At 42.1% G+C, this 26,030-nt stretch overlaps 1 protein-coding gene across 3 annotated transcripts in view; it reads right to left on the reverse strand.

Annotated features, from left to right (window-relative positions):
• The window catches only part of ARHGEF10 (Rho guanine nucleotide exchange factor 10), a 91,443-nt gene that overhangs the window by 36,327 nt on the left and 29,086 nt on the right, over positions 1-26,030 (reverse strand). For all 3 annotated transcript variants that reach the window (XM_035109945.2, XM_060272458.1, XM_060272457.1), the window contains 9 exons: positions 24,844-24,958; positions 23,553-23,659; positions 21,116-21,193; positions 20,513-20,692; positions 18,856-18,972; positions 15,352-15,444; positions 14,695-14,865; positions 12,616-12,761; positions 7,704-7,876 (listed from right to left, as the gene is read on the reverse strand). In XM_035109945.2, coding sequence (XP_034965836.2) covers positions 7,704-7,876; positions 12,616-12,761; positions 14,695-14,865; positions 15,352-15,444; positions 18,856-18,972; positions 20,513-20,692; positions 21,116-21,193; positions 23,553-23,659; positions 24,844-24,958 — 1,180 coding nt within the window. The remainder of the gene's footprint in view (positions 1-7,703; positions 7,877-12,615; positions 12,762-14,694; positions 14,866-15,351; positions 15,445-18,855; positions 18,973-20,512; positions 20,693-21,115; positions 21,194-23,552; positions 23,660-24,843; positions 24,959-26,030) is intronic.

Raw genomic sequence — 26,030 nt, forward strand, 5'->3', positions numbered from 1 at the left:
CTAGACAGCATCTTAAAAAGCAGAGACATCACCTTGCCAACAAAGGTCCGTATAGTTAAAGCTATGGTTTTCCCAGTAGTGATGTATGGAAGTGAGAGCTGGACCATAAAGAAGGCTGATCGCCGAAGAATTGATGCTTTTGAATTATGGTGCTGGAGGAGACTCTTGAGAGTCCCATGGACTGCAAAAAGATCAAACCTATCCATTCTTAAGGAAATCAGCCCTGAGTGCTCCCTGGAAGGACAGATCGTGAAGCTGAGGCTCCAATACTTTGGCCACCTCATGAGAAGAGAAGAATCCTTGGAAAAGACCCTGATGTTGGGAAAGATTGAGGACACTAGGAGAAGGGGACGACAGAGGACAAGATGGTTGGACAGTGTTCTCAAAGCTACGAACATGAGTTTGACCAAACTGCGGGAGGCAGTGGAAGACAGGAGTGCCTGGCATGCTATGGTCCATGGGGTCACGAAGAGTCGGACACGACTAAACGACTAAACAACAACAACAACAAATTACTAATGTATATACAGATTTGTCAATTCGCATGCTTCTCTTCCTTCTCCTCCCCCAAATCAAAGCTTATATTGAACAATATCACAAATTAGCCAAACAAGAGGATAATTCCAGCTTTTCACCTTATCAAGTATCTCCAAATCCACTTTAAAAACAACAACATTTTTTTAAAAAACAAAGCCTGGTGCTGTTTGCGAAAAAGAAACAAAACAAAAAAATCCACCAGAGGCTTAGCTAAATAAGAAAGAAAAAGCCTCAGTGGTGATTTAGATGTTGATCACCAAACTCCTGGATCTACAGATTCATTATTAATGTCAAAGCCAGTGACAAAGCAGCCAAGTTTTATTTATAGCTCCTGCTGCTCTACAAACTTCCTGCACATTTCTGTTATGTAAGCAAAGCTCTGTACATCTGTACCACCCCCAACAATAGTCATTTCACTTGTTGTTCACATTGAGTTGGAACTAGCACGGTTGCTGTTTCCATGACTACCTCCAAAAGCTTCCCAATGCCGCCACCCACCCCCCAAACTCCCAAGACAACAGTTGAACACACAAACCGGGTGCAGGAGCAAGAGAAGACAACAGAGAGAAGAGCTGGAGTTTGCTTAGCACAGCGGTTCCAATATAAACCTATAAAACAGATTTCACAATACAAAAGGGTTCCAATATGAACATATACATGGGATACATATAAAAAACAAGCTGGGCATCTGGGAGTCAGGCCTTATTAATTTACAGATGCCATAGTTCAGCTTTCCTCACATTAAATACAGGCACGAGTTCTGGAAGTATTTTGGCTCAGCTCTCCATTTTAGAAGTAGTTTGCTAATGCAGAGCTAGTGTGGTGTAGTAGTTAAGAGCGGTAGACTCGTAATTGGCAACGGGGTTCGCGTCTCCACTCCTCCACATGCAGCTGCTGGGTGATCTTGTGCTAGTCACACCTTTTTGGAGTCTCTCAGCCTCACTCACCTCACAGAGTGTTTGTTGTGGGAGAGGAAGGGAAAGGAGAATGTTAGCCGCTTTGAGACTCCTTCAAGGTAGTGATAAAGTGGGATATCAAATCCAAACTCCTCTTCTTCTTCTTCTTCTTCTTCTTCTTCTTCTTCTTCTTCTTCTTCTTCTTCTTCTTCTTCTAAATACTTAAGGATGTTAATTCTGTATTTACTTCTCTCTCCAAAATGCCTCTCGAACTGTTTTTACTTACCTTTTGCCATTTCTTCTCCCCTTCTTTTGACATTTAACTTCTATTTTATCCCTGCAATGGTGACGTATGTGGGGCGACCTTTGAGGTCGCCCCAGAAGCTGCAGCCAGTGCAAAATGCAGTGGCAGAACTACACTCACTAAGGCAGACAGTCACCATCATGTTACACAGCTGCTTAAAGAATTGCACTGGAAGTCACTTAGCTGTCAAGCTACGTTAACTCTGTTGGTTTCTGACGTACCAAGCCTTTTGCAGCTTGGCTCCAGGATACTGAAAAAATCATCTCACTACTGCGCTAGACAGAATAATAATAGTAATTATTATTATTTATTATTATTATTAATATCCCGCCTTCCCTGGCCAAAGCCGGGCTCAGAGTGGCTAACATCATACAAGTAAGACAATGCATAAAACAAGCGATCAATAAATTAAAATACATCCCACAATTAATTCAAACAAATTAAAACTAAAACTGGACAAGTGGCAATCAGGACCAGTAGTCAGGGATGATGGGAATTGTAGTCCAAAACATCTGGAGGGCTGGGAACCTCCTTCTTGAGAATGAGTCAGACTGAACCCCGACCAAAGGCCTGGCGGAAGAGCTCCGTCTTGCAGGCCCTGCGGAAAGATGTCAAATCCTGCAGGGCCCTAGTCTCTTGTGAGAGAGTGTTCCACGGGTCACAGCCCAAAAGGCCCTGGCTCTGGCCAAGGCCAGTATGATCTCCCTGGGGCCCGGAATCTTTAGGATGTTGTTAGAAGAGAGTTTCCTGCAGAAACAATCTTATCATGAGAGTTGTTGTGTACAATATAATAATCATAGATTTCTACAGTAGCATTATTATATTGGCACTTTTATTTCCAATCCCTTTCCTAATTATACCTAGCATGGACTTTGCCTTTTTCACAGTTGTTGCGCAGTGCGCTGACATCTCCACTATGACCCCAAGGTATTTTTACCTATCTCCTGTAATTTCTTCTCCTGTTCTCCTTTCACGTTCAACTTGTACCTTATTTATCTACCCAAAAAACCCTGCCACTGTCCTGCTGAACATCTTTACATTTACTTCTTCCTCCTGCAGCAAGTTCTCTCTATTATCCCTTCCCCTTCTATTCCCATTTTAATGTATTTATTATTAGATGATTTATTTCACTTTCTAATCTCCTTCAACACCTCCCTTAGCCCTTGCCCTCAGAGAAGGAATAACTTCTGTCCCCCACCCCCCATTCCAAAAGTTATCTGTCTCCCGGCTACTTTTACTCAGTATCCAAAACATTGGTCCAACAAAAGGCTATGGCAGAGCTAGGAAGTGGGGCCGACAAATGAGCAGGATGTGGCAATGAATCCCACCTGAAAATGGCCCAAGACCCACTGGTAAATCCCAGTCTACTGTTCTGGAAGCACTGCGGTACAACAAAAATATCAAACTGTTCCAAGGTCAGGAAAGAAGCAGCCATATGTTTGGCAGTAAAATCCTTGCATGCTTTAAGAAGGTCAGTTGGGTTGTATTAAGAAGAAAAGTGAAACAAACCACTATAGCTCTTATTATAGGACTATGGTAGAGCTTCCATTTTTTTTATAAAAAAGGTTCCATCGTGAGATCACCCCGTGGCAGGGATTCGAACCGCCAACCTTCTGATCGGCAAGCCCTAGGCTCTGTGGTTTAACCCACAGCGCCACCTGCGTCCCCCATCATACGATATATGCCTTAAATGTTTGATAATTGCCTGTCATCTCAGTAACACAAAGAAATCCAAAAATACATAGTGGAAAACCAAACAAAAATAAAATCTTCATCACAGCATCTGTCTGCATCATTGCCACAAATGATATCGGAAGTTTAAATAATTCAGAACAGCGCACTTGCTATCTTTGCCACATCTTGAGTGCATATATTATTCCTGAAGAGCAACCAAAATGAGAGTACATATGTTTTTGTTATTTCCATACAGAGAGGCTATTTCAGTTAAAAAGGGGAGACGTTTGAGTTAACAACCGATTTTCCTTTAAGGAGAAGAGGATTTAAGACATTAAGCCCTGTTCACAGCTAGTTAGGACAGTATTAATAGTTCCTACAGATTTGTGTTTTAAAAATCAAGCCAAGCCGATTTTATCACAATAATTCATCTTGCTCTTCACAGGGATGTTGACTAGCTCAGCTTTAAGTTGTACTCACTTTCTGTTGAAGCCAAGCCAGCTGCTTCAGAGCCGTAAGTGTGAAACCAATGTCTTTAAAAGCTACTAAACCATCCCAGTCATAAGGATGATCCAAGACAAAGCAATGAGTCTCTGCTAGATAAACCTCTATAGAAACCAAATATTTGCTTTCTACTTTCTACTTTCTCAATAGACAATTACATATAATTTATAATCCTTGTAATATAAACCGAACATGAGCGATTAGAATAGAATAGAATGATACGATACGATACGATACGATATTAGGACCACATGAGCTTGCCCTCAATTAACCCCATGACCTGAAGGCCAGGACCTTTGCCCATGGTGGTACCAAAACTATGAAATTCCCACCCTTGGGACGCTCACTTTTCCAAAAAAGTGTCTGGGATTTGGATGGCTATTACGTAACACACTTCCTCTGCTGTTTGATTTTATTTAGTGCAAATGCCCTAAATAAACTACAGTGCTCTAGTAACCATGTGACCAAGCCTAGCAAGTGCCTTGTATGCCAACCGGTTTTGTATCACAAGCGAGGCTGATGCCACTGTACCACCTGCATGGCAGGGTATATATAAATGCCTAGGCCAGGATCTTTTGGAAAATGTCATCTAAAGGGCTGCCAGGGGCTCAGAACACAAAGTGCAAAGCACAGCAACAGGGTCAGTTGCAGCTGTATGAAGTAGTTCCTTCAGCCTTCTGAAGCAGTGGGATTTCAAGTAAAGGAAGTGTTATTATAGGACGTCCGAGGGTTGCTTCTAAAGCCAAAATTGAATATAGTCAAAACACATTGGGTTCAATGGTGGGTGTGATTGCCAAAGTCTTTTTACCTGCATGCCCACAACCCTTTCCTATTTTTAATTTTTTTCTTGCCAGGTGTGTAAAGCTGAATGTGCAGAAGTTAAACATGCATAAGTTGCTGTATTTAAAAACAACAAAGAAATGTTATAAATAAAAAGGTATCCAGCTGGCTTCTTATATAGCTTAAAGCTTAATTTTTCATTCTTTATGTGATATTTACAGGATAAAAAAAACCCTAAAGAGGGATTCAAAATCCTCGAAACGCAGTTCTAACTAAAATCTATTATCTTGCAGTCAACCAAAGGCAAAATGAAATATAAAGTTGTAGAAGCCAGACAGTGTAAGGATGGTATTGCAACAACTTCTCTCCCTACAAAGAAATGATTTTGTAGGGTTGAGATTATGGAAAAGAAAATAGACAAATACTGTATGGGTGATTCAAGCCAAGGGCAGAAATCAACATCAATTAACAATTTGCAACAAGGTTGCTCGTTACATACTAAGGTTACTTTTATAAAACATCTAAACACATTTTTTCTGAGCTGTCCTAGACGAGGTAATCCTTAATAACTTAATACTCTTAAATGCAATTAGAACAATTTCCTGTCTCCCATTCTCAGTTCAAGCTGGAGACGGTACAGAAAAGGACAAGCAAATGATGAAGCTGTTTACTTCCTTAAGAGTTAAGCCTAACAAGACAGCAAAAGTGGAGGAAAAATTCTCTTTCATAGCAACAGGTATTTAGGGTCATCCAATGGAGCAGATCAGAAGTAAACTGCAGAGTGACAAAAGAAAGTAATTCTTCACACAGCCTATAATTAACTTGAGGAACTGGCTATCGCATGATGGAACACCATCACCACAATTTCAAATACCGGTAACCTTTTTTAAAAGGATTAGACAAATCTATGGAGGCAGGCAGCCATTTATATAGACCTAAGAGTGCCTTTTCAACTCCTTTATATCTGCTTGTTACCTTCTATTGGTGTCAGGTTAATCACAGCTGAAAACAATATCTCACCAGAGTTCCAGGATCAAATAGACCAGGCTTCCTCAACCTCATCCCTCCAGATGTTTTTGGCCTACAACTCCCATGATCCTTAGCTAGCAGGACCAGTGGTCAGGGATGGTGGGAATTGCAGTCACAAAACATCTGGAGGGCCGAGTTTGAGGAAGCCTGACACAGACTCAAGTTTGAAGGTTTCCCTATCTCAGATACCCACACAAATGCATGGATGTTGGGGGCAGGAAAAGTCATGCAACATCAGGGCAGGGCCAACAGGATAACTTCCTTTCAATACATTTTGCACTTTCAATGCGAGCAATGCATGATGGGGGTTAAAAACCAAAGGGGTATCTGGTTTGAACCTCAGCATTCCTATGAAAATCAGAAGCTGTCTGCATTAGTTAGTACCTGTTTGTCAATAAACCTGGTCAGCATTTAAGAACTGTGATACAATATGGGTTGAAGGATTGAAAGCACTGTTCCATGCCCAATAAGAGTGGAACACCTTTGCCCAGCTGCACTGTGGCCCATAGATTGCAACAAACTACTGGGCATGGTTTTGCCCAAAATCTTCTCTGTGTGATGGGCGCATGGGAAAAAGCTGTCCCATGAGCCCTTGCTGAAGAGGGGAGGGGAAAGCCTATACAGTGGTACCTTGGGTTAAGAACTTAATTCATTCTGGAGGTCCACTCTTAACCTGAAACTGTTCTTAACCTGAGGTACCCCTTTAGCTAATGGGGCCTCCCGCTGCACGTGCAATTTCTGTTCTCATCCTGAAGCAAAGTTTTTAACCCGAGGTACTATTTCTGGGTTAGCGGAGTCTGTAACCTGAAGTGACTGTAACCTGAAGCATCTGTAACCCGAGGTACCACTGTATAAGGCTACTTCCCCTGGAGCTCGCAGCCATTTTGCTTTGAGAGCTTTCCACCCACCCACCCACCCACCCTTGGGTTAGAGCTGGTTGACAGAGCTGGAAATGACCCCCCCCCCGGCCTCAACCTGATTGGCACTTGGCACTGAGGGTTTTCCCTCAGTGAAATTATGGCTTTCCTTTGTTAGGCGGAAGACCATTGTTTTGTATGGTTGGCAGAAATGGCATTGGGCAGGATCAACATAGTATATGGAGGCCCCCATAAGAGGCCCGAGGGGAGGACTGACCACGGCAAACCCAAGCGTGGGGTTCGGTATCTGCCTGGTTGGAATCTTGCTTGCTTGGCTTGCACCACGACAAGGTTCAACACTGGCCAACTCCCATGGTATAAGTTTGGAGTGATCCAAACCCAGCGGATCCATTTCATCAACATGGGGCTTGTGGAATGATGAACTGATCCTGGGACCCCATGCCATGCCAACCCTTGCCCTGCCTGCTGCTGTCAATAAAGAATTGGCCTGATTTTATCCCATCACCGTTGTACAGTCTGGTTATTTTGCTGCTCTCATGGGTCACATAATGAGCCTGCCTGGGCAAATAAATGCTTGTTCTTTATTTCTTCCAGAATGAACAGAAACTAGTTCACTTTGTATAAGAAGGTTTGTTGTGTTTAAAGGAAAGATGCTAGCTCTCCAAGTTTTAGTCCAAAAATGAGAAAGCCTGTAAGAGCCTGCTTCCAGCATATGGGTGTGACCAAAGCCAAGTGCTTATTTATCCAAAAAAAAATCCATTGTCTGAAGACTTGTGTTTAGTCCACTGATCACTGGAACACAAATTTCAGAATATGTCAATATTACTCAATAGACACTTGCTTTCACCAGTGCCTGCCAGTCCCACTTTGGCAGACTGGGTATTTGTAGTTTTCACACTAGGAGTGTTGCATAATATCAAATTACGTCAAGATGGTGGCACTTTCTAAACATTAGAGCTGGGGAGCCATGCTTCTAAATATTAACATAAAAGCATAACTTATGGTATGGTAAGACTACATAATGACATAGAGGAAAGCACTCCACCAACTCATGAACAATGAGAAAGGAGTAGCCATAAGAAAATACTAGCTGATACTTACTTGGCTTGGCATTAACAGCAATATTCTCAGAGGAATGTTGTGGAGGGAATCTGCAATTTTCATCTTGACTTTCATTGCTCCCATACTCTATAACGTCCACATGCCCGAGGGGGACACTCCATTTTAGCAAGTACCTTTCGCCAGTCACAATGCCACTGTTTTCATGGGAAGAACTGAAAGAAGGTCACAAGAGAATAATTTACAGTATGAGAGCTGTTTTAGCAGTCATTTAAATTCCAGAAGACACTTTCAACTGCATATCTAACTCCACACTGTATACACTGCTTTCAATGTCTTGTTTTGTGCTCAAAGTTTACTTTGATTTTTGGTTATTGAATGAACTGAAAATCTCATGAAAATGTTTTGATATATTTTTCTTTATCCCCCCCCCCCTTTAATGGTGTTCCACTATTTTTAAGCTGCTTCAGCAAAAAAAAAAAAGTTTCCAAAGGAAAAGTCATTTTCCTAATTAAAGGATAAAATGATATCATGCAAAAGGAAAAAGCAGGACACAGTGCTTTGAGGAAACACCTTTTATAACTATTCTGAGACCTTGGTTACATATTGCTTTTATGCTTTGCAGAGATATTAACATTAGAATATGCAGGGACTCGCCAAAGGCGTTATGCTGTGCGAGGCGAACCAGCAAATAGAATCCCACCCCCACCTCAAGTTTTTGTTTTTGACACCTGAGGCTGCAAATAAAAGAGACTTTCTTCTTCCCTGATAATATTAATGGAACAACGATAATGTTAAGAAACTTAACTGTTTGCTACACTTCAATGACACCCAAAATCAGCTGCCTGAGGCGGCAACCTTAATTCTGCCTTATGATAGGGCTGGCCCTAAGAACAAGCATATGAATGAAGGCTGATATCTTTTATTGAGCATTATACCAGACAATATACCAGATAATAGAAAAAATATATTTTTATACGCGTGTGCAGCAGCAAGGCTTCTGATTGCTCAGAAATGGAGGAAGAAGGAACTGCCCACAATTCAAGAATGGCAATTAAAATTAATTGAATTTATGAATCTAGAGAGAATGATGGCAGCAATTAGAAATACCTCTAAACAGAAATCCAAATTGAAATGGGGGTTTGTGGAAGAATATTTTAAAAAAATTGGTATAAAAACGGAGTTGATGATTTGTTTAAATTAGATTGTCATGAGGAAAATAGGAATTGAAAATTAAAGAAGGTAAAATAGAGATACAAATAATAAATGAAAGCAACGCAAGTTAAAAATGAATTTGTAAGATAAACGATGTGAACTGACTGGGAAGTTAATTTTCTTTTTTATTAGAATCAATTATATATTGGAATCAGTTGTATATTAAGATCTATACAAATGTTGTAATTTTTATGGTGTTGTATTTTATTGAATTTAAATAAAGACTGTTTTTAATCATAAAAAAATGAATGAAGGCTGATAAATTAAATTTATATGCTCATTAAAATCCTACAAGAGGGGAAAAGCAGGAACACAGTAGAACACGAGAACCATTAGAATAGCCACAACAACCCTTCATTTTTAATCACAAAAACATAACAAGACCGTAAATTTTCAGATGGAAGGAGAGGAGAAAGTTGGAGAAATTATAAGCCCCATTAATGATACAGCATCTAAACAAACTGTGGGCAGAGCTCTGTCCATTGGATGCTCTGTAGGAAGGAGGCAATTTTTGCTGGCTCCCCCTTCTTTCTACAGTCTCCTGTGTTTCTGGAAAAAAATGTGCTTGATGCTTGGAGGTGGGCGACACACCCTGCAAACAACGTTCAACTTGGCCATGAGAATGCAGCTTAGAAGAGACAATCATCCCTTCTCTGCTGCTCTCCAGCAGGAAGTGGTGTTGAACCTCAGCCCCTTCCATTTGCAGAAGGGCAGTCTGGATGCCATTCAATATGCTTAAAAGTTGTGCACAACACATATGACTATAAATCTTGGATCAGAATTGCTTGCGTAAGTTGAGAAGGTTCCTTTTTCCATCTAGCGTTTTTAAACTGGTGCTCAGAAGCAGGGTGGGCCTGTTTTCTTCAATATGTCAAATTCAGAAGACATGTTGCAGTTGCCATAGGAATGCTGCTGAAAGAGCTTCTCTGTGATGAGAGACCAACTCAGCCTACATTGGTAAATATGTGCCACCTACGCCCTCATGAACCACCCCCCCTCTCTCTGATTCCTAGCAGCACTAGATGGGGCTTGAATAATGCACTGTGACTTGTCCACTTGTTTGTGAACAATGGGAGAAGCAAAAGGGGGAAGGAGTCCAACTGTGATCTGCAAAACACGGAGCAAAAAGATCTGCTGCATCATGGCCTAATTATCTTATGCAAATATTTCTGCAATCCTCCCTCCACTTGATCGGATTTGTAGGATGGGTATTAGTGACCTATTTTAAAAGATGGAATGTGTATATGTAAGGCAAATCCATGCCAGAGCTTACAACAGAGCTGTCCCACATTCAAAACACGGATCATTACAGTGTTAAACAAAAAGGTACTTTCTAATCCGCACCCACAACTGATTGGTTCAAAATTGGGAAAGGAGTACGACAAGGTTGTATATTGCCTCCCTGCTTATTTAACTTATATGCAGAATTCATCATGCGAAAGGCTGGACTAGATGAATCCCAAACCGGAATTAAGATTGCCGGAAGAAATATCAACAACCTCAGATATGCAGATGACACAACCTTGATGGCAGAAAGCGAGGAGGAATTAAAGAACCTTTTAATGAGGGTGAAAGAGGAGAGCGCAAAATATGGTCTGAAGCTCAACATCAAAAAAACCAAGATCATGGCCACTGGTCCCATCACCTCCTGGCAAATAGAAGGGGAAGAAATGGAGGCAGTGAGAGATTTTACTTTCTTGGGCTCCTTGATCACTGCAGATGGTGACAGCAGTCACGAAATTAAAAGACGCCTGCTTCTTGGGAGAAAAGCAATGACAAACCTAGACAGCATCTTAAAAAGCAGAGACATCACCTTGCCTACAAAGGTCCGTATAGTTAAAGCTATGGTTTTCCCAGTAGTGATGTATGGAAGTGAGAGCTGGACCATAAAGAAGGCTGATCGCCGAAGAATTGATGCTTTTGAATTATGGTGCTGGAGGAGACTCTTGAGAGTCCCATGGACTGCTAGAAGATCAAACCTATCCATTCTTAAGGAAATCAGCCCTGAGTGCTCCCTGGAAGGACAGATCGTGAAGCTGAGGCTCCAATACTTTGGCCACCTCATGAGAAGAGAAGAATCCTTGGAAAAGACCCTGATGTTGGGAAAGATTGAGGGCACTAGGAGAAGGGGACGACAGAGGACAAGATGGTTGGACAGTGTTCTCGAAGCTACGAACATGAGTTTGACCAAATTGCGGGAGGCAGTGCAAGACAGGAGTGCCTGGCGTGCTATGGTCCATGGGGTCACGAAGAGTCGGACACGACTAAACGACTAAACAATCCGCACCCACAGAAAAAGCCAAACAGCTCACCATGAGTTAGGTCTAAACAAACTCAGCATCTCTCAGAGTGCTGCTGGAATGCAACTCTCATTATCTCCCAACAGTCTGCAAGGGCTGATGAGAGTTAGAGTTAGAGTAAGTGGCCTCGGCCCAGTATACCTAAAGGAGCATCTCCACCCCACTGTTCAGCCCAGACACGGAGGTCCTCCTCTGAAGGTCTTCTGCTGGTTCTCTCACTGCGAAAAGCGAAGTTACAGGGAACCAGGCAGAGGGCCTTCTCGGTAATGGTGCCCTCCCTGTGGAACACAGGGAGAAAAAAAATAACTACCTGATTTTTAGAAGGCATCTGAAGGCAGCCGTGTTTAGGGAAGTTTTTAACGTTCAATGTTTTATAGTGTTTTGTTGGGAGCCGCCCAGAGTGGGCGGGGTATAAAAATAAATATAACAACAACAACAATCTGGAGGGCAACAGAAAGCAAGGTGATTTAGGCCAGAGTCTCAAGCCAGTACCATAGTTCTAGCAGATTGGCTCTTGCCATTTGGGTTTTGCCTGCCACGTGGCAAATTGTCACAATTTGTAAGGTTGCGGATAGGCACTGGTTCAGGTGATAGGGATGGGAGAATGGTCTCGCCATGCCTATGTGACGGGTATTCCGTTAGAAGGAATCCAGGGACTCAGCTTGGTTTGGTCAACCCCCGAGAGGGGATTGTGCCTGTGCCTGAGTCCAGGGGAGCATCTGGGGGAGTGGACATAGCCTATACCCGGGCTTTCTACCTACCTCAGATGTTCACCCTTGGATGACCTACGACAGAGCTCTGGGTCAGCGCTACCTGCAACGGTGCAGGGAGCTAGTCAAACCAAAGCCTATGCAACCACTTTCTGTAATCAATAAAGTTGTGGCGTAAATTCTGCCAAAAACCAAACTAAAATTTGAGTCAAATGTGTTTTTATTTAGGGGGGAGGTCTCTGGGTCTGCACACACAAAAACAGCTCAGCAGAGAAAAACAGCTCAGCCACCCCCAGGGCTCCAATGCTACTCCTCCCTTGCCACAATGCCAACTACTCTTCAAGGTATTCCACAGCTAAGCTGCAACAGGAGCAGCAACCAAGCCACTCTCACTCCCCACTTGCCTAGAGAAGGAGGACTTGTTGCACTCTCTGTAGTTACATATTTTGGCTACTCTTCAGAAAGGTTATGAGAGATTGTATCTCACTGAACCCCAAAAATAGAGGAAGCAGAAGGCACAAAGATTGCTTATGGTGCCTGCCACTTGCAGTGGCTTTTGGGGTGCTTTTTGATTATCTGTCTTAGGTGTTTTATTTATTACCTCACACCCACGGAACACCTCAACATCACAGTGATCAGTACAATAATAACAATAAAAAAGACAAAACAGTGCTGCTAAATTTCAGGAACTCTGCCACTCTGTTTTAGAGAATGCAGCTAGAATCTTACCGGACATTCACAGTCGCACACATCAGTACATCATTTAACATGAACAGTCGCCGTTCTTTGGTTTTCACGATTTCTCCTCTGTCGTTGTAAACAGTTTCCAGCATATCATCAGTTCGCACGAGGCACCTGTTCCCACTGCTGAGTAACTAATTTTTTTACAAGAAAGAGAGAGAACCCCAAAGTGACTAATTCACAACACTCCTAGAAATTGATTTTTTAAAAAAATTGCTTTAAAAGCTTCTATGAATCAGGGTCAGGCATGCACAACAGTTTTTGTAAATTTTATTAAAACCTTGGCTATGTCAATGCAAGTTCACAACAACTTTCCTTGAATAATCACTTTGAGAATGGGGTCAAGGGATGATGGTTGCAATTATTACTGAGTAACAAGTATTTTGTTTTGCTATAGACCAGGCATCCCCAAACTTTGGCCCTCCAGATGTTTTAGACTACAATTCCCATCTTCCCCGACCACTGGTCCTGTTAGCTAGGGATCATGGGACTTGTAGGCCAAAACATCTGGAGGGCCGCAGTGTGGGGATGCCTGCTATAGACACTCCCTCTACACCAGGCATATGCAACCTTGGTTCTCCAGATGTTTTGGAAGTACAACTCCCATGATCCCTAGCTAACAGGGCCAGTGGTCAGGGATCATGGGAGTTGTACTTCCAAAACATCTGGAGAGCCAAGGTTGCCTATGCCTGCTCTACACCCTCCTTTTGCCTTTAGGTCGGCAACTCCAGCTCCAGAGGCCACAGCTGTTGATTCCTGCTCTGATGGGGTGCTCTTAAGGCAAAAATGATACAGGCTCAATCCAGGGGCGGAGGAAGGGGTGTGGTGGGGGCGGTCCGCACCGGGTGTCACCACTGAAGGGGGTGACAAAATGCCGAGCGGCACTCACCGCGGGGCCTGCACTGTGCCCGAGCCACGTGTCTCTCCTGGGAGTGACGCAGTGGTTTGGGCGCCTGCAGGCTCTGCACTGCCCTGAATGGTCCACCCATCGTCTCCCCTTCAGCTGTAGGGCGGCTGAGTGGGAGGAGGCAGGCAGACTCCTCTGAGGCCCCACGGAGCGCCCTGCCCTGGTTCACCCTGCCCTGTGGGCAGCTGGCCCCACCCTGGCGCAGGGCACATGTGCCACCCCAGGCACCCAATCGGCTTGCTCTGCCACTGGCTCAATCCAGCCTTAGAATATGTTTTAGCATTTGAATGGAGAAAACATAGTATAAAAGAAGGGCTCATAGCACTGCACACTCATCAACACAAACCAACCCACCAGTCTGACTCCTCCTGCTTGCTCCCTTCGTCACACTTATTTTCTACTTAAAGGAAGCATTGTTGTTGTTGTTAGTAGTAGTAGTAGTAGTATATAACAACAACAACAACAACAAATTAATTTTAATTTTTAAATTTATTTATCAAATTTATTAGTCGCTTCTTTGCCATGGAAATTCAAAGCAGCATTCAATATTTTAAGCAAAAAACTAACACATACATTTAAACCAGCAAAAACAAAAAAAAAATCTACAGGCCTGATTAAAAAAGAATGTTTTTGCCTTTGTTTAAATCTTTCCCAATGGGGTAAGTAGGACTTAGAAGAAGTGCTTATTTTTTGGTGTGTTCATTTCATGCCCACTTATTTCATACTAGTTTTCGACTCCATTAAAAAAAAAAAAGGAAAAATTGCCCTTGAAACATATATCCTACACAACATTAGGTGGGAAAGGTTAAACGGTGATTGTACTGGCTGGAGTTGTGCTTTCCAGTTTGCTTGAAGAAGAAATACATTTGTGCAAAGTATGTGTTGAAGGATAAAGATAAAAAAAAGGTTATTGACCTTGGTGGGTAAACATCACCACCACAATTGCTACCCTAAACCGCATGGTACGTTTTAGATGATGGCTTGTCAGCATCACAGTGCTACTGAACCAAACACATGACCTCAAAATGCCATATTCCAGCACAGGAAGGGGGGGAAAAAATAGACACCCACACTCTCAATGTGGAAGGCATCTGCTTTGTCTGATATCTACTTCCTCTACAAGAGAAATCAGGAAGGAGCAAAAGGATGGCTGTTCCAACCTTGTTCAGATAACGCTCATTCATGGCTTTTGCGATTTGTTTTATTTCGCAGCGCTGATCAGCATCCCTTTTCCTTTCGTTTAATTTCTCTGCCAATGTTTCAAGCTCTGTGAGGGCCATCTGTAGAGGCAGCCTGTCAGGGTGGCCTTTAGTCGTGTTCTTCAACATATCCTTAAAAGACCCCCCCCAAAAAAACCCAATTATTATGGTTACTATTTCAGCACAAGTCAAGAATTTTCTTTTTCATGATCTCAAGATACCCAAGCAGTAATGTCAAGCCTTTTCTCCCATCATCATCATCTCTAAAGTGTGCCTATAGCACGTGCCTGAGAATATGGTTGGCATGTCAAGAAAAATGCACACACAGAAATGTTCCCAGTACCCCAGATTTGACAAACATTCAGGTTGTTAAAGCCTGAGATGTCTTCTTACAACTCTTCTTCACATGGAGGAGTGGGGCAAGGCCTTATTTTAATATTTGTACCATTTCTTGATGAAAACATACACAGTCTCATTTGCTTCAAAAATACAACTGCATAGTACATTGCATGGCAGAAATGTGCATTTATTTTTTACTTAGAATTACCCAAATAACATTGAGCTATGTAATCAATGAACATTGCATGCAAGTTCTTTGAATGATCAGACTGCACTTGCCTGTAATAGTAGGATAAACTGAGGAAAGCGCTGTATGGGTTTCATCATTAAGCCATAGAGTGTAATTCTATCAGGACCAGATTCTTGGCATTGCTGTAATGAGAAAGGGTCAAGTCTTTCTTTATATCAACCACATTTTTTTAAAGAAGAGAGGTTAAAGTTGTATTTGCATGTAAGGTATAGATAAAGAACTCCTGGACGGTTAAGTCTAGTCAATAGCGACTATGGGGTTGCGGTGCTCTCTCGCTTTCAGGATGAGGGACCCAGTATTTGTCCACAGACAGCTTTTCCAGGTCATGTGGCCAGCATAACTAAACCGCTTCTGGCACAATGGAACATCGTGATGGAAACCAGAATTTACCTTCCCGCCGCAGCGGTACCTATTTATCTACTTGCACTTTTTGGCGTGCTTTTGAATGGCTAGGTTGGCAGGAGCTGCGACAGAGCAATGGGAGCTCACCCCGTCGCAGGGATTCGAACCGCCGACCTTCTGATCGGCAAGCAAATTAGGCACTGCATAAGCAATGTAGAGCTTTTGCTCCTATCTTCCTAGAGTAGGGAAACAAATAAAGGAGTGGGTGATTTTGTGTTACATGCAAACTGGGACTTGTCATGTGTTTCTCACAAGCAAATCATGATTGGGGAAGCGAAGCTTCTGATTGTGGGTTGTTTGGAGTGCTGGTTTGGAGGTGATGCTAAACCAACCATTTCATGGTTTGTTTCTCCACTCTAGGGAGGGGGGGGGGGAAAGGACTGCTCAAGGTGCAACTTGTGTTCTGTCCAATGTGGCCAACTATGGTTTTTTGGCCAGCATCATGTGCTAATGTGGCCACTGTGTGCCCATTTTAATATAGTGCTTGGCCAAAAAGTAGATTTCTACAAGTGGAAACCTATGACAAAATGTTGCAGCATGGAGTTCTCAAGTTCAAGATTCTAGCTTCTCTGTTCCATTTTCCCCTCCATGGTTTCCCCTCACACTGTTAGCAAGCAATTTGTACCCTGTGAGTGTGCTCAGGCTTTGCACGGCAGTTTGGAAGGTTGCCCGGAGAGCTTTTTTTTTTTTTAACATACTTTTTATTAATTTTACAGAATACAAAAAAAAAACACGGTACATACATAAACACCTTTTCCACCTCCTTCCTACCCACCCACGTGGGTCCTCCCCTGCCACAGAAGTATCCCATATATGTGAACAGTCAGAGATGGTCCATTTTATGCTTGGATTTCTGTCCTCCTCCCCCTCCCCTGACCCCAAAGCCCCCCCCCCTGCCACCAGGGAGCTCCAGCAAACCAGGGCAGTACGCAGGAGGCCATCCACCCAACCATCTATTGTCATACCAAAAAAAGAGAAAAATAGAAATAGGAAAAAAGAGAAAAAAGAAAAGGCAAAAAAAGAGAAAAAAACAATAAAAATTTTTCTTACATTCATAATTGTAAAACCATATTTTGTGGGCTTCCCCTCTCCCCCCCTTCCCCGGTTTTCATCCCTTTTTTATCATCTGCAACAGTTTCTTACTTTATAAAAATACACCTTTGTATCTTATACAACTTATAAATCAATTGTTAACATTTTCATCTAATATTCAAATCACTGAAAAATCAAACTCCCATTTTATCTTCCCGTGCCTAATTTTTACTCCCTCTATAAGCCTCCATATTTTCACATTTTTCCAAAATCCATTCACTTTTAAAACTATAACTATTCTCAATTTAACCTTACATCCCCGATTACCGGCTCCACCCCCCCAATCCAGCAAATTCCATAATCAGCAGACCAGTTATAAACCTGTTAATCCATCCTTATAATCACAACATCACTTTCCCTTCACCCCACCCCCTGTTTACAGTCTTTTGCCATCCAGGCCACCATACAGGACCCCTGAATTTCTTCTCTTCTCTGCATATTTTTTCCTTCTTCCCTGTGGGCGTTCTGGAGTTCCAGTAATACCAATCGTGCCCTCCTCAAAGGCAGGGCACTCCATCCAACTTTTTGTAGTGTAAAGTCATCATCTTTTTCGTGGTGTGTTTCATTTTGTGTTGAATCATCACAGTCCTCGTCTTCATCTTTTCCTTCCAAATCACAGTCACCATCATTGTCATTCTCACATTCATCTTTTTCAGTGTCAAAAGCTTCATCTTCTAAAAAATCATATTCTGCCATCACCATCTGAAATTGTTGCTGTAACTCTTGCCGTCGTGTCTCCTCTTGACATAGTTCTATTCTTGTTTCCCACATTAAGGTCAAAACAGACCGCTGGAACTCAGGGGAACACTTTTTTGTTGACATAGTTCAATCCTGCCAAGGTCAAAACTTGTCACGTGGGGTGGAATATGATCACAGTTTATTTTCTCGACTCCATTTTAACAAACTGGCTGCATTCTTCAAGTCTTATTAACAATAAAGTTCAAACTCACATTTCACAAACATTTAAACCAAAAAAGAAATTCCACAAAGTCCAGAAATACAAAGTGAAATAAAAATTGACTTATAAATCCTGGTCAACTCACTGGGTTGTCTGGGCTGCCGGCTCCCGAGGAAAAGAAAGGTTTTTCTCAGTCTTTACCTCTTGCTGCAGGGCACTCACAACCACAGTCTCTCTCCCCTTTCACCCTGCATCAAAGGGGAGATTCTCTTTGATGCCTTTGAGGGATCCTTTTGAATTGCAAATCTTCTGTTTACGGCTTCGGGTTTCTATTTACTGTCTCTTTTGTTGCCGTGGGGGGGGGGGTGGCTTCCTCTTTTCTCCCCTCTCTCCCAGATCCAAATTGTTTTATAATCCAAATCGTGAGGTTACTTACAATCTTGTTTCCAATCGTTTTATTTTCGGAAGAATCCAGCGCTCTCCACCTTCGGCTTGAAGCTTCTCCCTGCTAGAATAACGTTGCCGCTCAAAATGGCCCCCGCGACTTCTACCCTCCTCGCTCCGGAGCTCTTATTAGAGCTAGCCGAAGGGTTGGGGAGTCCGGATTGGGGCTGTGCCGAGCAAATTTGCCCCCGGGACGACCTTCCCGAGGTTCTAAGGGGCGCAGCGTCGCTCTCGCTGCCCTCCCCACTCCTAGCAGGGACAGGCCGTCTTGGAGACGAGACGAAACCCCGCCGATCGGCGCTGGCGCTGAACCCGGAAGCCCCCGGAGAGCTTTTTCTTAAGGAGTTTTTGTTTTTCTGCAAACCTTGGCGCTCCCCTGAGCTCCCCTGAGCATGCTCCCTCTTGCATGTGAGTAGTACCATTTTGGGTACTCAAACAATGGTACTTAGAGCCCAAGCTTCAGATATAGAAGGGATAATTGTTCACTAAGGGCTGTAAATATTTTACCACTACTTATGATCAGAAGGTTGTGTATCCATAGAATTACATTAATTGAGTCCAAAATATGAACGCTCGTTATTCATAATTGCCCTGACAACCCATAAAACCAAACTACCAAAAATGAAGCCATCAGACTAATCTGCATAGAGTCCGATCCCTCCCTCAGTTTGTGGTTTAAAAAGCCCAATACACTCACCTTTAAAAATTCAAGGAAGGCAGGTTTAGTGGCACACGTTTTCTTCAGAATCCCCACAGCAGTGCTAAAATTATTTACATACTCGCTGTAAGCATCCAGCACCATAGATTTAGAAAACTGAAATACATAAAAAAGAGAGTAAAGTTGGAAATCTTTTCGCTCCTTTGCATTATCTACATCAGAGCACCAAGTTTTTATCGCTTCACCATAGTTCAACATCCATAGTTCAACATTCAAGACTCGCAGAAGTTATATGGTACTAAAATCCAGATTATATTGTACTTAAAAACTTAGATAATTCAAGAACAGAGTTTTTGGAAGGGGGAGGAAGTAGTTTGATCACAGTCCAAACATTCCTAAATTCTACCCATCTTCAGCAACTCAAAAACTATGCAGTAAACTAACAAACGTGTTGAAAAGCCAAAGAGGTCTGGTCAGTGCCTGGAGTGGAAACTGCTTGCGAACACTATGCCCATGACTTTTGAGTTCCATGACAAAAGTGGGATGGAAATGTAAATATTGTTGGCATCTGTCTCAGGAGACCATGGGAGGAGTGCACCTTTGGGGATGAAGTCAATCTGTTGGAAGGTTACAGCGCCTGCTGTGGCTGTAGAGACTGATATGGGGGAGACATGTTTTGTTGCAGCTGGGGCAGATGAAGGCATCCAGTTGTGCTCATGTAGGTGTATCATGACATTTCCTCTTTCTGCTCTCCTCCCAGCGGTCATTCCTCCTCTGATCACTGCTATGGCAATAGGTCTGGTGCCTGAAGCTGGCTCCCTGTAGAGCACGTCCTTGGGGATCCTGCCATCTTCCATTCTGTGCACATAACCAAGCCAGCATCATGCCATGTCGTTCTTTCGAAAGGCAGAAACCTATGCCGTGAACACATGGTTCTTCTGGGTGCACTCCTTGCCAGAAAAAGGAGGTGAGCTTTATGTCCCTGTGGGTTCTTCGTATCACATTTCAGTCCATGCCAAGAATAACACATCCCTCCTGCCGTCCCACTTACCTAACTGGTGGCAACAGCAGCAGTTGTGACAGCAATTATATCTTTCTGGAGATTTCCCAATCCACTAACCTGGCACCTGCTGCTATAAATACTAAAGCAGCATCCCAAATATAATGGAGCTGGGTTAATCTGGTGTGTCGTCCCCGGTATCTGAGTCCTTTGTATGGACATGCAGGGAAATATGTGTTTCTTAGGGCAGGGATAGCAAGCATGATGTCCTCTAGAAGTTGTTGGTCTACAAATCCCATCATCCCTTCCTACTGGCTATGCTAGCAGGGGCTGATGTGAGTTGGAGTCTGATAATATATGGAGGACAACAGATTGTATATCCCTGCCCTAGCATCTCTGACATGCTGCAGCTACATACCAGAAGGTTTGAGGCAAGGACTTTCCATCTGTTGCCACTGCTAAGCAACTGAGAAGCAGGCGACAAGCCAGGCTATGTGGACACACAGGCAGGGGCTAGTGGGCAACATGCTTTGGCCTTCTTATGCTCTGGTTATCACAGTGGCGATGGGGATCTGCACTGAGCTTGGCACAACCAGAGCTGTTTTCTAATTTTGTTGCCAAGCTCAGTCCTAAATCAAGCAGGCAGCAGCAGTGGGGCAAGTTGGGCCACTTATATAACTGTGATGGTTTACGTACCGATGCAACGAAGACATCTCCAATCATCTCAAGAGAATCCCACTCAGAGACACGACTGGCCAGTGCTATTTGAAACATTGAATGGCACTGAAGAATTTCCTTAATTCGGTAAAACACCATCTTCAGTTTCCTCTCGCTCAATAGTTTGGGTTCCATTTCTGAAAGAGGCTTCTCGTACTGCTGATTATTATTATTATTTTAAAAAAAGGATAAAGTAGTTACAGCCGTAATTCAAATAAACATTATAAATAAACACATCAGTAACCATCAATTACACACACACACAAAAATCCTTCCAGTAGCACCTTAGAGACCAACTAAGTTTGTCATAGGTATGAGCTTGCGTGTGCCTGCACAAAACAAAATAACAAAACAAAACAAAAAAATCCTCCCAGTAGCACCTTAGAGACCAACTAAGTTTGTCATAGGTATGACAAACTTAGTTGGTCTCTAAGGTGCTACTGGAAGAATTTTTTTATTTTGTTTTGACTGCGTCAGACCAACATGGCTACCATCAATTACACATTTGTGACAACTTATTTCTAGCAAAATAATTATCCATTTGCTTTCAAAGTTATAAAAGGGCAAAAGGCATTTAGATACCTCTAGAATCCTTTTGAGAGCATCCACGTAATTTTTCTCACTGTCAACCACGGCACCTAAAATATATCTTCTCACCACCTGTACAAAAACAACAACAACACGTGCAAGGAATCACACACTGAGAACTGGGGTTAAGGAATACTTCCAAATCTGCTCTGGAAGGTTGGGGGACCAGATATGGAGGAGTGCAGGAGCAGTAGTTCTACTTGCACAAGCTGATTGGCACGTGCAATAATTTAGTTGAATACAACACTATATTTCCCACAACCTCCCCCCCCCTTTTTGCTTGCAGCCATAATTGCCTTAACCAAAAGCAATCTAATGTAAATCTTTCTGCGACAGTTCCACATACATAGCTAAGTAGATTTGCTGGTTTGCTGAATTACAGTTTGTTCTCTCTGCATGGAAGAGGGCAGATGGCAGCGTCAAAGCTTCAGAACAGGTGGTGGTACCTATTTTAACAACCCTTTTTGAATACACAAGGATGGGGATAACTTTATAAGGTATCCACAAGCAAAGATATGTTATATGAGCCCAAACCTCACTTCACCTGACTGGAGTTTCTATAGACTAGACATATTTAAAACAAGCAAACAAACAAAACCAACATACTGTGTACGAAAACTAAATCAGCCAAAGCAAATACACACACTCTCTCTCTCTCTCCACTCATAAGTATAATTATATCAGCATGACCAAATACAGTCATACCTTGGAAGTCAAATGGAATCCGTAACGGAAGTCCGTTCAACTTCCAAAATATTCGGAAACCAAAGCACGGCTTCTGATTGGCTGCGGGAAACTCCTGCAGCCAATCGGAAGCTGTGGAAGCCCCGTTGGATGTTTGGCTTCCAAAAAATAGTTCGCACACCAGAACAGTCACTTCTGGGTTTGTGGCATTCAGGAGCCAAAACGTCCAAGTACCAAGGTGTTCAAAAACCAAGGTATGACTGTATTCTGAACTGTTTAAATGTACACGGAAGATCAAAATCGAGCTTGTTTTATTACTATACCTGTGTCCATTTTCCAATAGACAGAAGAACAGGAGTATATCTGGACTAAAAAGTTTCCCCTCCCTGTCTTAAAGGCAATGGGTGCCAAAGTTCTAGAAACAACCTGCATCCTTTATTTCTTTATTCAAGCTCCTTGATTTTTGTTGGTTTATTTTTATTTAACATTTAACATTTATTTATTTATATTCATTTAACATTTAATATCAACGTTGCCACAATATTTTTGTGGATTCTTTAGGTTTCTATATGTCCTCTTTTTTCCAGGACACGTCCTCTTTTTCACAGGTAGTCGTCATAGCGACCCATAGTTAAAAGTTGAAGTCGGCAGATAGGTTCTCTTTTTTGCTCTTCAAAATATGGCACCCCTTGTTGCCTTGGTTGTAGACTACAACCAAGGCAAATGCCTGAGCTGCTTGATCAGTTTTTTAACCAACTAAACCATACTCTGAAATCAATACACATGAGTACCTTAATTCCATTTATTTCAATGAGCGTTTTCCAAGAGTGAGTTAAGCTGGGTATAATCTTTTGAGTTCACTATGATTATATTTTTTTACTGCGTACCATGACCAATACTAATGGGGAAACAGGTGAAGCATCTAACATTATTTTTAAGTTCAAAAAAACCCAGTATTCGTTCATCAAAGGACTAAAAACGGTAAGAACCAAAATGATTAAGTGATCTAGCATTTATAGCCTTGGTAATCAGCAAAGTGCAATGACTGGCGGTTAAAAGAGGAAACAGGAATCCTATTATGCCACCCTGTGGCAAGCAGCAGCACATGCAGGTTTAAATACATTTTTCCCCCAAATTGCTACCAAGCAGCAGAGCAATGATGGGAAATCCGGTTCCCCCCAGATGGTGCAAGACTCCCACCAGCCCCAGCCAGCAGGGGAAACAGTCAAAGACAATGAGAATTGAGATGCATCAGCTGGAAGACCAAAAGTTAGCCACATCTGAAGTAAAAGCTTATACACAATGACCTTGCTCCCCTAGGTTTGAATCAAATGAAGCCTCACAAAAGTTTTTAAAGCCAGAAACGCCTCAAATAATTCTACATTATAGTTTTATAAGGAGATGTTATGGGCAAGTTACTTATGAAACCAATTTTGGCTTTCCCGTTTTTCGAGCACAGTTTTGCAGTAAGCCTATCACAGGAAATAAGCATATGGAATGTAGTAAGGATATTAACATGCCGCCTGCAAATAATTGAATAGAATCAATCGTGATGATTTATGCAATGAAGCTATATTTTTCATTTCCCCCTCAAAAAAAAAAACACAAACCAACTTAGGGGTGTTAACATGCTTGTATTTGAACCAACTTGGTTTTCACCCTCAGTTTTGTAATGAGCAAATACTGCACAACTCATTCTACAAAGGACACAGAAAGAGGGTTCAGTTTCAACAGCCATCACACAAACCTGTTGTTGCGATAATCCATCGGGCATCGGTGTCATGATTGCCTCTGTATGCATACAGTCTACATCAATAAACAGTTCCTCTTCTTCTAGGCAGCTTGATCTATGGTCTATAGAAATATTTTAATATGCTAGATTTCCTTCACATATATATGGCAGATGCAGGCAATAAAAACAGGTATTCTTTAGAAATATAATGTGTTAACCGTAGTAGGATAAGAGAGATTGAGCTAGGAATTTTGATAGATGAGAAGAATGATATGAACTTATTGTAAATACTGAAACAAGGTATGTATATTATGAATGAAAAGGAAGATAAAGGGGATTAGTTCAGACCAGGTTGTGAAGTCGCAGGGGAGGGGGGTGGGAGGCTGGGAGGGGGGTGAGGGGGAAAACAAGACAATTGCAACAGTGTTATGGTTGTAATTTGTTTTTATTTCATTATTGATTTTGACCGACTGTATTTGCTGTGATATAAAATAAAGTTTGTTTTTAAATCAGAAAAAAAAACAGGTATTCTTTGGAGGAGGTTAAGTGTAACATCTCTGCATTTGATTCAGTATCATTCCATGCAATGGACACTTCTTCTGAATAACCATTCACAATGAAAGACCTATAGCTCTGAAAGACACTGGATGTCCAGGATGAAAGTCCATCACAGTGTGTATCCAGGAGAACCATTCACCCATGACTACACAGTAAGTGTAGTTAAGTAACATCTCGGTCCTTGCACTAAGCTGGACTCGAGGCTGATTTAACGCTTACCAAAAAGAGGCAGAATATTGACTATTCATATGTAACCTCTCTTTGTTGTTGTTTCGTACTTCCTTCTTTCTCAGTACAGAAGAACAACTGCCTAAGAAGATGTCGCAAGGCTTCAAAGTCAACAGGGCTATTTAGGTGACACCAGGCTAATATCTACATTGCTTGGCTTGCAAATGAATCCAATTTATTTGCACAGATGTGGGCTGTACAGCAGGAATGGGGAACCTCAGGCCTGCAACCCTGGTCCTCCTGGACTATTTTTGCTTGGCTGGAATGTGCTACTTTGATAATGCCTTTTGCTTGCCTGGATGGAGAATAGGAAGCTAGTTAGGCTTTGTGTGTGTGAACGTCTGAATATTGTGTGTGTGTGTGTGGATCATAGGCTAATGTAAGCGTCCCATCTATTCACTCTGGGTCTGGCCCCCTTAACCCTGGCCCTGCCCACCAGTGGCATGAAGTGGAGTCCTCAGGATGAGAAAGGATGATCATACACCTTTCTTTAAAAAGAAAAGAAAGAGTCAATACGCACCATGACTAATAAATGACTTCGTTCTAATGAATGACCGGCCTTTCTTCACAGCAGCTTTAGTTTTTTCTAGTCCATCTTTGGTTCCTTCCCTAGCTGCCCTCATTAGCTTTTGCATCTGCAAGACAGTATTAAACACATTCTACAAGTTCAGGGAAGAGTAAGTGTGGAATTCAATGGCTTGTTAACATTTGCAGCAGGTACTAGGGCATGCAAATAGTTGCTCTTAAAAAGAACACTGTCAAGTTGTGGAGGCCAAAGCCCTTTCCAGGTGTGTTTTTTTTAAAAAAAAACCAACAACACAACAACAACCCCAGATAATCTATATTTTATGGATTTGCTGTGGAAGCATACGTATATTTATGCATACAACATATGTATGATGCTTATCACTTAACAGAACCTGAATAAATTCCATCCAAATTTTGTATCTAAATCCAAACAGTACCTAATAAGTTAAAAATGTGATGCCTTTTCCTGAGCATTCAGCTCCCTCAGTATCAAGAGACAAAATCTTCCAACAAAAATTTAAAGACACACTCAAAATAAATTGATTGCGGAATTGTAAGACTGTGTTCCTAAAATGCTCTTAATGACTAACTCCACACTGTCAGGGGAAAAGGCAGGGCATAATGATGAACAAGCAGCATAAATTAATATGATCCATTTCCTGCTTTACATGCAGGAGAAGAGAGGAGGAATCCACTGGAATGGTCATTTGCTTTCAAGCATAGCTCACCATATATGAGAGAATTAAGGGAGGGAGTGTGGATAATCCCCTTGTGGCTACATTTACACATAGTGACTTGTATCAACCTAACTTTCTCAAAGCAGACCCATTGAAATTAACAGATCTACATTAGTCATGGCCTGTTAGTTTCAGCGGGCATACTCTGAGTAAAAGTTAGCTGAATACAACCCGGGTTCCCTCCCTTTGTAGCAAACTATTTTCTTCCTGCCCTCAAAAAAAAGCAATGTTGTATAATAGCAGTGCTGAGATAAGCAGTTACATTATTTTAACCTAAAAAAAGTAGAGCATGCAATCCCATTGATTTCATCTTCAAAAATTCTAAAGGGCTAAGACCTATATGATCTTGTTAGAAGAAACAACCACTACAGCTGTCTTTATAGACACAATGATACATCCATATGGATCAGACTGCACCAGCAGAAACTAAACAAAAAAAAAA

The sequence above is a fragment of the Zootoca vivipara genome, chromosome 3, assembly GCF_963506605.1.
Source record: "Zootoca vivipara chromosome 3, rZooViv1.1, whole genome shotgun sequence".
In the NCBI taxonomy this organism is placed as follows: Eukaryota; Metazoa; Chordata; class Lepidosauria; order Squamata; family Lacertidae; genus Zootoca; species Zootoca vivipara.